A 12592-nucleotide genomic window follows, 5' to 3' on the forward strand; every position below is an offset into this window, starting at 1 on the left:
AAAGAGATTAATTGTGAAGTCTTAAATCAGCACTTTTCCTCCTCCAGAAGTCCTTGTTATTGCTACTTAGAAATGATGTGAAACATTGGAGATGTGATAAATTTAGAAATATTTAGCTCATAGCAAGGTAGATATTGGATTAGAGTATAAAACATAGAGCATTTAATAAGGTACATGGGAAAACCAGAAAGAAAATTTGGATGCCAATTCTCCAACATCATTTCTATTTTGCGGTAGCATAAAATTTGTCATATATTTTGAACAACAGTGTTCCATGGCCACTTAGAATAATATATGCCTTGTATATAAAAAAAAACTAATTAGAAAATGATTCAGAGTAAAAAACTCATGAGTGACATTCATTCTTCAGTAAATAACTAATATGCAACTTACTTAGTTACAAATCTCCAAATATCTATTCCCATAATAAAGACAAGGAAAATAAAACAAAATCAAAGCTGTCTTGTAGAAATAAGCACCTCTCTGTTAGGCACATGAGCTTGAAGGACAAGTTACCAATGGCTCTGGGGTTTGCCATGTTAGATCAACTTTGAAAGTCTTGACACTAGGAACGCTTGTCAGCTGGTGCCCAAACATGTGCCTTTTGAGCTTGGGCCCTTTTCAGAGGAGAGCTTCATATTCCAAAATGAGAAAAATGGCCACCGAAATAACCGTTAATATTTTTTTCTTTATGGAAGATTTTGTCTTGATTATCAATTAGGAAGTGCATACTGTATCTCTAAACTTTACATCAGACTGCCAGTGGGCGTGTCTGATATTAAGGCTCTTCAAGATGCACCAGAGTGTTTATAATCACATAATATATTGTTCTACCTTAAGAAAAAAACAAAGTGGGGATTGGATTAGGACTTGTTTGATTGATAATATTTAATCTTTTCAGTGTGAATTATGTATTAAAGTAATTGCTACGAGTCAATTATCACCTCCTAATTAGATGAAATTCTGTATGAATCCTTTAGGTATGCCACAGGTAACCTTTTGATGAAAAACTCAAGAAACAAGGTTGACTTCAACAGATCTGTGAGGTCTTCCAGGTAATGTTGGGTAATACTGATAAATTTCAACATAGTAACATATTGGATATGCAACTCATGGGGGTCGTAGATCCTTGTCCCAAAGATACAATATTTTTAAATGGGAGCCTAGATGGTTTAGACATTAAAAGTTTGTGATAATCTTTTAAGAGTCTAACAACATTACCTTTGTATTCAAAATAATATAATAGGACAATTAATGAATAGCAAAAACCTTTTGTTAAATAGAAAATGCATTTCTACCGAAGTGTTTTCAACATCTGAGACCTTAAGTTCCACTAAACAGTGCTGGTAAGAACACAGTGTTTGCCTTCCTCTGCGTGACATTATGTCTACTAAAGAATGTTCTCAAATAGCAACTTGTAATATATTTTTAACAGAAAAAACTTAACCTCAGTAAGAATTGTATATTAAATATTTGATTCAGAAATAGTTAAATTTTCTTCCATTGTAATGTGAATCTTCCACAAGGAAATTTTAACCAAAGTCTTCCCAGACTGCAGTAAAAGAAATCTTTTATATACTTTCAAATACTGTGCCTTTTTATTTAAAACAGTGTAAACATAACAACTCAACACCACCAATAATTGGAAAAAGACTAGTTATGTGAACACTAATTTCCTTGAATGCCCCATGAAAATAAGGGTAAATAAAACAGACAAATCTTCAGGAGAAGTTTCAGTTCACCTTAGCAGTGGTAAAAATATTGCTTTATTCCAAATGAACATACAACACAATTTACTGTTCTTTTGGGGGCTTCCTGTGAACTGAAAAGTCTGGGCTTTGTGATTTCAACAATTTATTCTTTCCATATTAACCACAGAAGCCAATGTCTTGGTCCACAAATAGTAGACTTGCTACAAAATAAATAGTAATGAGGATGACGAGAAAGCAAAGGGTAACTGTCGATTTGATAATTGGCTTGTGTAAATCATTTAAGTATGCATAATTCAAAATAAACACACATCCTCAACTCGCCTTGTGGTACTGATATCATTAATGAGCCAATAGTTGTTCCTCTCAAAAGTATTCACACCAGAAAATGATCTTGCCATTGTCAAGAGTTTTATAGGATCCTGCCATGCAAGTGACCTTGATTTAAGAACTTACTAACTGAACTTGATACTTAATGAATAAATTTAAAGTGAACAGATCTGAGAGGGAAATTTTTTTTTCTGAATAATAAATTCCCTGATATTTCAGAACAAATTTTAGCAAGCTTAATATGCACACACATGCACACACATACACACAATGAACACATGTGCATACAGCATACCTGTGCTCGAGTGAGCAAACCCGTACCCACACAAGGTTGTGCACGCACGCGTGCGCACACACACACACACACACACACAGGCACACACACACACACACAGAGAAATGCTCCTTTGGAGCCCCTACACAATCTCAAAGAAAAACACTTCTAATCGCATGATTTTAGTAACACGACATTGTGATTTTTCTCATCTCTTTTTCTATAATAATTTCCTTCACACCTCCCTCTGAGATTCTGTGCCTTCAAATTTCAGAGGGAGCGGCACGTAAGAGTAGCTAAGATTGCCCCAGATTACGCCTTCTATCTCCCGCCCTCCCTCTTCCAGAGTCTTTGTGCCATTCTTCAAAAATGAAATAGAAAACACTACATTGGTTGACATGACATAACCTGTGAGGAGGCTGTCGAGTGAAGAGAAATTTAGGGGTTGGGACCTGCAAGCCAAATGCAAGGGCCACCTGCTCATTGGCACGTCCGCCCTCAGGATACAGCTTGTCTCTTTGAAACCGGGTAACTGCCAGTGCTTTTTTATGAGGACACTGGTGCGGTGGGGCTGAGGGTCTGAATCACCCACATCTACTAAGAGCCAAAAGAGGCCCCGGTGTTGGGACTAACTGAAATTGTATTCACAATTCTACCCAAAGCTTTAGTTGTAAGCTTTATCCCTCCTGAAACGTTTCTTTCCCTTTAAAAAAATATTTTGTTAAAAAACAGTATGATATGAGGGCGATAGACTATTTGGTTTCTTCTAAGTAGATGCTCTTAAATTAATGCATATAAATAATTTGTATTTAATTTCCTCTCTTTTCCTGTTGAGCAAAGCATAGAACACACCGATTCCTCCATCTCCAGTCACTTGGTCAACGTGGAGTCTCTTTGTATTTCATTTCTTAAGACAAACTGTGCCTCTCGTTCTGATTTGGCCGTGGGACTCAGGGGGAGAAAGGCTGTGTTTTCACTTGCACTGTCCTCGGTTTCTACACTGGCCAGTTCGTAGTCCTCTGACCGCCTGGCGTCGCTCAGAATTCGGATCTGCTCCTGGACAGTTTCTAGCAATATTTTCACTTCTTGTTGTTCTGCTATGAGACAATCGCTGACTGGAATACTCACATTGACAATGTCAGCAGAGTAGGAGTTTTTGTACCATTTGATGCTTTTGACTTCAGAAATCCCTGGCATTTGCATGCAGGTTTCCTCTAGACCCACTGAAGGGATGATGGGCACGGAACTGGCCCGCGTGGATGAGTATGCCATCAGGTCCTTTTGATCCAAGCTATTAAAATAGGAATTTGTCTCTCTCGAAGGCAGTTGCATATTTACGGATGCATTTTGTTGGGTTTTTAAACCACTGGAGGAATACCTGAAAGAGAAACCCGGTGTTACATATCCTGCTTTCCGCCGTGCTTCCTTAGAGCAATATTCAGTCAACAAAGCACTTCCACATGCACCATCTCACTGAATTCTCACAGCAACCCCATGAGACGGATAATATGCTCCCAGTTAAACAGAGAAGTAAACTGAAGCTCAGAGAGGTGAAGTGACTTGCCCAAGGTCACACAGAAAATAAGTGACAGACTGAGACTCAAACCCAGATCTTCTTACTTGAAGTCCAGGGATCTTTCAACACACCACAGCTGTATAGGCAGGTGGGGTATAGTCTTCCTGACCTCTATCCTAGAATACAAAGTAAATGGGGATTGAGCAGGTAAGTGTGGCCTTTCCATAGTGACAAACAGGAAACCCATAACGGCATTACTCCACTCCATCCATGTGACCACCCTCTCAGCCCGGGTTTAGTCTGTAGACTCGCGGCCACACTAGCTGGGGGCGATCAGGAAGCCCGGCATGGAAGCATCATTGTGCTATCGTCCTGTGTGTTTCTGCTTCACATTGAGTTTAGGGGAAAAAGGTCCAATTATCATTGGCTCTCAACTCTGTAGAAACTGCCTCACCTCCAGACAACTGAGCTTACAAATGGGAATGGAGGCATACGCTTGCTTTCTGGGGATGAATGTGAAGTGAGGTCCATTGGGCCTCTACCAATATAGCAACTTTCCTCACATGGTTTCCGGAGCCAAGTAAGGTAATTCACTGGTGCACGGCAGTAGCTTGTCAAGAATGCCAACATGCCATTCCAAGTCATTTGAATATGCCAGAAACTGGCTAGCCCTCTTATTGCCTGTTCAGAGCTGGTGAATTTTCCAGTGCCAGAGAGTGGGGCAGGTATGTTGTGGATTCACGGAAATGTGGCTTGGGGTCCTGAACAGTAATCTCTATTCTCTGTTATTTGTCTTTAATTTAAATGTGAAATGAAATGTTGAAATTTAAGCATAATCTAAATATAGCCACCCTCCATATAATAGGTCTTATTCCCCTTGTCTTGCATTACGATGTAAATAACAATCATGTTTATAAATGGAAAGAATAATTGCAGGGAAGTGTCTTGCATACTAAATAGAAGCCTTTATTGCGAGGATGCAATCAGAGCAATTTAGGGGTCTGTCTTTCCTCCATACAGGGAGAAAAGACGAGGATCCAATGTAGGTGTCTCTGTGGCTGCATCCTCTCTTACTGTGCCTAGTACAGAGTTGGCAATCAATAAATCCTGATCAAGGGGATGCATGAATAGAGGAACGGATCTTCAAGGTAAGTGCTCCCTTTATATCCCAGTTAATGTCTATTTCAAACATAATAACAGCTGACATTTGCAAAATGTTTTTTAAAAGCATGCTCATGTCTAATTACCTCATTTAATTTTTTAAAAAACCTGTGGCTTATTTATTATTATTACCATGCAGTGGATAAATAAGCTAGATTAAGGGACACTCAAGTGACTTCCCTCAAATTATACCTTTGGTAAGCAGCAGAGGAACGAGTTAATCCCAAATTGTCTGACTGTAATTCTTCTTATTAAAGTCAGAAATGAGTGGGCATCCCAGGGTGCAATAGAATACCTTTTTAGGGATGTATAATCTTTTTTTACAATTATATTCTAATTGTATGGTCATGTAAAGGGAAATTCCCTGGGGGATCATATGCCTTTCACTTAAGTGTTATATGGTTGAAAATCTGACCCTATAGTTTCTGATCACTGACTTAATTTCAATAAGAAAAAAGGGGGCAGATGTCATCCTGCTAGCATCACTAATATGCATGAAGATAGAGGATGTCTGCTTCTCACATTCACCAATGGCACAGAGCCAAGAAATATAATTGGGATAAAACTGTATTCCACATAGATATCTTCTGGATATATCAGTGGGTAGAATCTAACAGGTTGAAATGTGATGGTGACAGGTGCAAATTCTTAAAGCAGCATCTAAACATTCCTTGTAAAACTGTTGGGTAAAGGCATAAATATCTCAGAGGACTTAGTAAATTGTAACCTCCTGACTACACTGGCATGACAATGTAGTAATCAAAGGTAATTCAAACCAAACTTGGGGCAGTCTTCATAATGATGGACTTGGGTGAGAAAGAGGAATGCCACTTAGCTTATGAGTCACCTTGCAAGTCAGGTATGGGACAAGTGGCTGGCAGTAACTGAAATAAATCTAGAATGTTACCATCACATGGAGAGGACTTCAAACAATTAGAACTCTCCAAAAATGTGATTTTTGTTTTATATCAGACATGATTTTAAGTCCCAATGCCATTACAAGTTCTGCCGTCTTGGACAAATGGCAGCCCCACTTACATTTTTTCATTAATTAAAACATGTGGGAATACTGATCTAGGGGGATTCCTCTGGCGACTGACTGGAGTCATACCTCTCCATTATTCAACCAGAGTCCCCTCTTCCTTCTCAGAGATGCTACGAGGGTCCCAGCCAGCACTGGTATTTGAGTAGAAGCTATATACTATTCTCCAGAAGTTCAAGCAAGAGCTAAATTTCTAATGTGGCTCTAGATTAGAAGACACTTCAGAGTTCTGTGTTCCTTAAGAGCCACTAACTCTTTAACAAGCTTGATCCATACGCTGTCATTCCTTGACTACAAAATGCCAGTTTGAACTGCCCTTCCTCTGATCCCTCACCAAAGAAACTTGCAAGTGCATCTCATTTGTCACTAGGGGAGTCAAAGCATCCTTCTAACGAGGAGAAATTCCAAGTTAGTCACTTGGTTTGGTTCCCAGGGATTCAGGGGTCCAGCCAAGGAGTTTGTGTCTCTGCACGGGCCTCCAAGCCTCTGTTCCTGGTGTTTGTGGCACTGAAATCAACTGACTAAATTGAAGAGAGCCATTTTCCCCTCTGAAGCCATACACAGCTATTTCCCTTACATATCATCATCCATGAAGGTGATTTTCTTCATATTTCTTTCCTGGTTTAGTAGTTCATTTAGTCAGAAAGGTCAGTATTCAATCTCAGTCCTTTTACATGGCATATGCCACCTCAAGTTAGCCATTTCAACTCTGCCATCCTTAGTTTGTTCATTTTTTAAATTCCTAAAGGATCACTTACGTCTGTACAGTTACTAGGTAAGTGAGATAGGTATTCAGTATGGTTTGGATCCGTTCTGCTTTGAAGGTGGCCATCTAGTTCTGTGATTCCATTTCTTTCTGGCTAGCATATGAATACATAAGTTTGATTTGCCTGACAAAACCTAGTTTGGAGCTCTGTGAGCCATTGCCATGGTTGTCCCAGGTCCCTCAGTCAGGGGGAAAAGCTCCTGAAGAATCTCCTCTCCATCTCATTCCTTCATCAAGAGCTAAGATATGTGCCGGGTTCAAGCTGGGCTAACGTAAGTGCCAAGGAGAGAAGCCACATACACCAGGAGCCTAACTAGCAGACCATGCCCACACCCCAGATAAACAAGCAGCAGATGGCTGATAGCTCTTGTAAATTCATTCACTCCCCCTCCAGGCTAGGGCCAGATTTGAAGAGGGCCTTTAGCTGTGAAATTCTATTACCAATCCCATTTCCAGTCCGGAGAGATGGTCAGTCCCCCAGGAGTGGAAAATAGCTGTTTTCAAGAACTGAGAATGAGATTGCTCCTTGAGATTCATTGTGCTGAGCACACAGTGACTTAGAGTCACCATTTATCAACATCGGGTGCATATCACACACAGGAAAATACACGTGGCCAGCCAGCTGAAGAGAATATTCCAAACCCAAGGATGATTGAACCAAAACAAAACTATCACTATGCAGACAATAAGCGTAAGTCTCCCAGGAGGTAAAAGACAAAACAGTGCCTGAACATTCATGGAAATCTCTGAGCCTCTGAAGATTTGTTTATGTAGGGTTCAAGCCTACATGCCTGGCAAGGGCTCCGAGCATCCTTATACCTGGGACATACAGGATGATAGCCATATCAGCGCCCGGTGAAAAGAAAGACATCACGGGCTGGTTCTCTAACCATCCACAAAATCTCTGAACTTGATTTCCCCTCACTCGTTCTCACCCATATATGTGTTCCCAAGTAACAGACATTATTAGTGATTCAAGAATCACTATCTGTGCTTAGTGATTTAAGAAGAAAAGTCATGATGAAACAAGATTAATTATAATTAGGGGCTAAGTGGAAGCCCCTTTTCTAGATCTAAGGCAAAGAGAAATGCAAACTGCTTCTTGACTTGCATTATACGTTTTGGACAACTTGGCTCTTATGTTGAATTTGCAAACTGTCACCCCAGGTCTATACCGAAGGTATTTTACAGTTCATTTGGAATTGCTTCAAAATTACAAATGTCTTTCTGAAGAAATCTGTTGCTGGGTTTTGTCAGGGCGTGGCTGTATGCATGTCTTGCCAGAAACAAAAGGAAAAGGTAAGGCTCTGTGATGTATGTCTCCTACCTGCTTTGGCCCTCAGTTTGATACAGTCTGGAAAGATCATCCAGGCCAAAGCAGAATAAAAGCCTGGCCTGCCTTATCCAAAGTGATAAAAACCAGATTCAACAAGAACCTGGCTTGACTGAGGGAACCGATTCCTGAAATTTCTGGAATAAACCCTGATTGCATTGCTCTTGAAATTAATAGCTAACAGTTCCTGTGACAATAAGTGCCAGACTACTTCTCTGCTTACTATGCATCAGGTACAAGCCCTTTAATACATGTAATTTTTTAAAATCTGCCCAAAAACCCTGAGGAAGCTGGTATGATTTTGCCCAATCTGTACATAAGAAAACTTAAGTTCAGAAGATAAAATGTTTTTCAAAGATGCGATTTAAACTCCAGTCAGTTTAAGGAAGGACTACCATGTTTGGGTGATTTATGCCAATTAGGTGAACAGGGGCTAAAATTCATCCTATTCTACTCACCATGCCATGAGCCCTGTGAGGGTCTGCATCCACTCGGAAGAAAGGGCACCTTTTGCAGCCCTGGTGTGCAAAGCCCATCTTTCCACACCTATACCACAAATGAACCTAGAAATCTGAGTTCAGCAAATTGTACTTTGACAATATGCTGTCTACATTGACGGAGACAGTTTCAAGAACACTCTGGACAGAAGTAGACACTATATATAAATACATTACAGGTTACTGTTGAGGGTAGTACCCACAATATTGATTAGAGAATTGAGTAATTGTTTTTCAAACTTAAGAATGAAGGAACACGTTAGTCCTCCTAAGAAATCTCTCTTTTTCTTTTAAATCAACGATGCATCCCCAGTTGTTTTAGCAACTATATAATATACTTCCTAGATAACTATACACTAAGCTTGCTCTCTAGTTTTATTTTTCTGTCTTACATTTCCCTAATATCTATTTTCATTGTACCTATTCTTTTTAGTTTATCTTTTGTGGAACAAAGATCGAAGTAAGCATAAATAGACTATTAAGGACAAAAATCAATGAAGAAAACCCTAAGGAACATTATAACTCAATTTAAAGTTTGAGCATTCATGACACCCTCCCTAAATTCCATTGCTTTTAAGACCTACCCTTGACAAGGTATCGTATCCTGGTCTGGGATCCTTGATTCCTCGAGTTGCTGATATGCTGGTCCCACAATGCCGCCCAGCCTACTTCTGGGTGAGGGGGGTGTTCTTCTGAAGGCATTCCTATGGAGCATACCACTCCTTTGCCCTGGGCTGCAGCAAGAGGAGAGATTCCTGCTGGGATGAAAGAAAACCAACAGATTGATCCCAGCAAGAACCTTACATATGGCCGCTCAAACATCTCAAATGCTGCTCTTCACTCCAGACACTCACAGTTCTAGATTAGGCACTCACAGTTCTAGATCAGGCTCTCCAACCATGTCTGCTAGGAGGAGACCAGAAGTTGTTGAATCCATTCACCCTTGCAGGAACTGAGACAAAGTGAAGTTCTCACAATTCTGGCTTTCTAGTTTGCAGCACAGTGGACCAAAACAATCTCAGCTTTCCAGCCAAAGATAAGAGGTGGGCTTAAGGAATTCTCAAGCTCCTGATTCTCAGCTACCCTCATTATCCAGGATACAGTGACTATCTAATAAAAATAAAAATGGCTTTGTTACTAGATACTGACAAAAACTAAACACAGGAACTCTGAAGGGATTCATGGGGAAAAGTTCACTGTGTTAGTGGTAGAATAAATAAGCCTCATTTGAATTGGCATTCTCTCCCTAACATATGTGCTAAATTCCCAGTTCACTACCCCAAATTTTCATCAATCTCGAGAAACAAAATTGTTTTTCTTTTGAATTTGCTTTTAATAAACATCTGATTATGTGTTTTCCTTGACTCATACATCCAAATACCCAAATAACCTTATGTGCTTAGATGCCATCATAGGCAAAAAGCATACGTGGGATGTATCTTAGGTGAGACTGAGATTCCTACATAGATCATGCTAACCAAAAGAGCTGGGCTCTTTATAAAAATCAGTTGCTGATTTGACTTGTTACCCATTCCATGTCCATTTCCATCCACCTCACTGAATGTACCCTGCAGACATGAGGACTGGTAAGAACTCTGTTCCTACGTGGACATTCCATGCGATGCCAGTTTATGTGGTCAAACTTGTTCTGCGGTGTTCAGATAACAAGTGAAGTTAGAATCTTTTGCTATATTTTCATTTTACCCTAAAAATACCAATAAAGCCATATAGAGAAGGGTGGAAACCATTTTCAAAATTTCAGCAAACTTACCAAGTTCTAAAAGGACCAGTCTCCCAAAGTAATTTAACCCATGTCACTATATTATTTGGACTTCTGGAATTTTCCCTCCTGGCAACACTACTGTTATTTCTACTTAGTAGTTACAATAAAAAACAAAACCTCAAATATTATTTAAGATCAGAGTTTGGGAACCTGACATTTGAGTAGACACTTTCCTGGTTTTGGCAAAGTGAATGATCAGATTTTACCTTCTTCGAACAGTAGGTCATACCTTGCAGCATAGTATACCTTCATTCTTTATCATAATATTTCTTGTATGTTGACAATATGGGGCTCTAGGTAGGTCACCAAGGCCACAAGTTTAAAGAGTTCTAATAGTTGTTTTTTTTTTCCCATCCCTCTAGCTTCTACCTGTATTATCCAGGAGCTATTATGGAGTCTGTGGAGTACTCAGGTGTTGGTGCTAGAAGTAGCTGCATCTGGGGGTGCATCTCAGGTGTTACATTACTTGCAGCATGATACTGGGGTAAGGATTTCTACCAGAGCCCTGAACAAAAGAGATGATACTCTATTTTGGGTCACTGGGGAGATTTTACTATTTACAAAGGTGTCTTCATTGTTTGAGAGGGGAAAAAAGCCAATATGGGCTACTACTGTATGTCCGGGCAAGTAACAAGAAGAAACTGTTACTATCCTTGCAACTGAAGGGACAAGGGGTGGGGGAGATTATCAGAATGGAGAGAGAAGGGGAGTTGTAAGGAAAGGACCACCTGGCAGGCACTGTGGCCCCAGGAAGTGGGACGAGGGATATAGCTGAGGCAAGCAGGGAGGAGGGCACCGAAAGTCCAGGACTTCGGTCTCCCCCCATCCTTCCATCTCCTGCCTGTGCTTTGAATTGACAGCAGACAAGAGAGCCTGCTGCTCTTTCAGTGTACATGGCAAGGCAGAGAAAAGTAAAAACTTAGTATGGGGAGGAGAGGTGCCAAAGGAAGGTATTCGGATCATGCTTCAGTATCTTCATAGGACTACTTTAGGGCTAAAAGAGAGAGAGTATGCATGGAGCCTGGCCAGGAATAGGGGCTCAGTGCAATGAGTTCCCCTGACTCCTCCACACCTGACAACTTGAAGGCTCATGGTAATCACTGAAAACCCTGGTCTTATTTCATTCTAAAAACCTCCCATATGTGCTGTCTCTAAGAGAATTATATTGCTAAAATGTAGTAAGTATGACATAACATAATAGATTTTTCTTTAAAAAGCAAGAGGATTGTTTTCCCTTTGAACTAAACATGAGAAATAATGGCTTTGAATTAATAGCTTTGTTGTAATGAGTTACCCAAGTAAGTCATGTTTGCAGTGCAAAAAAAGGAAATTAATTATTCATAGCTAGCCAAACTGTCACAACAACAGAGTCTTCCAGTATGAACTAGTGACCCATCTGCAAAAACAGTTCTACACCTACTGATCAATCAGCTATTCAAGCCTTCTAACCCCTTGGCATTTGGGAAGTTATGGAGCAGTTTGCAGGATATATAAATCAGTAACCAGGTTATCAATCATGAAAACACTTAAGTCTACTGCGTGTTTTACAAAACAAAAGCCATGATATATTAAACTATAATTTCCAAAGTTCTAAAAGCACTTTATAAATCAACTCTTGTCTATCTATCAGGACACAATGTATGCCAACAAATACTGCAGTGTCATTGAACCAAACAAAAGGGAAGATCTCTGAAAATGTTCTTATTTAATTTGTGAGTGGTTCCCAGGAACATAGGAGAAGCCAAGTTTAAGAGGTGGGTATCTCAATGGACAAAGAATAGGGTAAGGTATTTGCAGCTCAAATACATTAGAAACTGTAATTCTTTTTTTTATTTTAACTTTAAAACACTGATGGTATAATATAGGCCTAGAGTAATATTATACATAATTATTTTACTTGACTGGATGGGACACCACTTCAACATGTATTATAATCAGCAGGAGAAAATGCTGTTTTGGAGAAAATATCCATCTTATAAAAGGCTGGTAATTTTGGACTTATTTCCCTAATTAAAGAACTTCCATTAGTTCCAGTGAACTCAAATGCTCTTTTAACAAGGAAATATCTATAAATGCCTCAAATGATATAACCCAAAACTGGCAGTTAATAACTAAAGCAGTAATCCAACAGCCTAGTATATTTCAATTTCAACTTGAAAATATTTAAACCATTAAAAAAAA

General features: G+C 39.6%; 1 protein-coding gene across 11 annotated transcripts in view; it reads right to left on the minus strand.

Moving 5' to 3' along the window:
- Positions 1–2394: 2394 nt before the first annotated feature.
- NRG3 (neuregulin 3) overlaps positions 2395–12592 on the minus strand; it is a 1047703-nt gene continuing 1037505 nt past the window's right edge. For 4 of the 11 annotated variants that reach the window (XM_032838650.1, XM_032838622.1, XM_032838633.1 and 1 more), the window contains 3 exons: positions 9213–9386; positions 3934–4005; positions 2395–3691 (listed from right to left, as the gene is read on the minus strand). In XM_032838650.1, the coding sequence (XP_032694541.1) occupies positions 3184–3691; positions 3934–4005; positions 9213–9386 (754 nt within the window). In that variant the 3' untranslated portion in view covers positions 2395–3183. The remainder of the gene's footprint in view (positions 3692–3933; positions 4006–9212; positions 9387–12592) is intronic. The other 7 variants (XM_032838687.1, XM_032838667.1, XM_032838659.1 and 4 more) reach the window with 3 other exon arrangements.

Source organism: Lontra canadensis, unplaced genomic scaffold (assembly GCF_010015895.1).
Source record: "Lontra canadensis isolate GAN:19392208 unplaced genomic scaffold, GSC_riverotter_1.0 scaffold3, whole genome shotgun sequence".
Taxonomy (NCBI): domain Eukaryota; kingdom Metazoa; phylum Chordata; class Mammalia; order Carnivora; family Mustelidae; genus Lontra; species Lontra canadensis.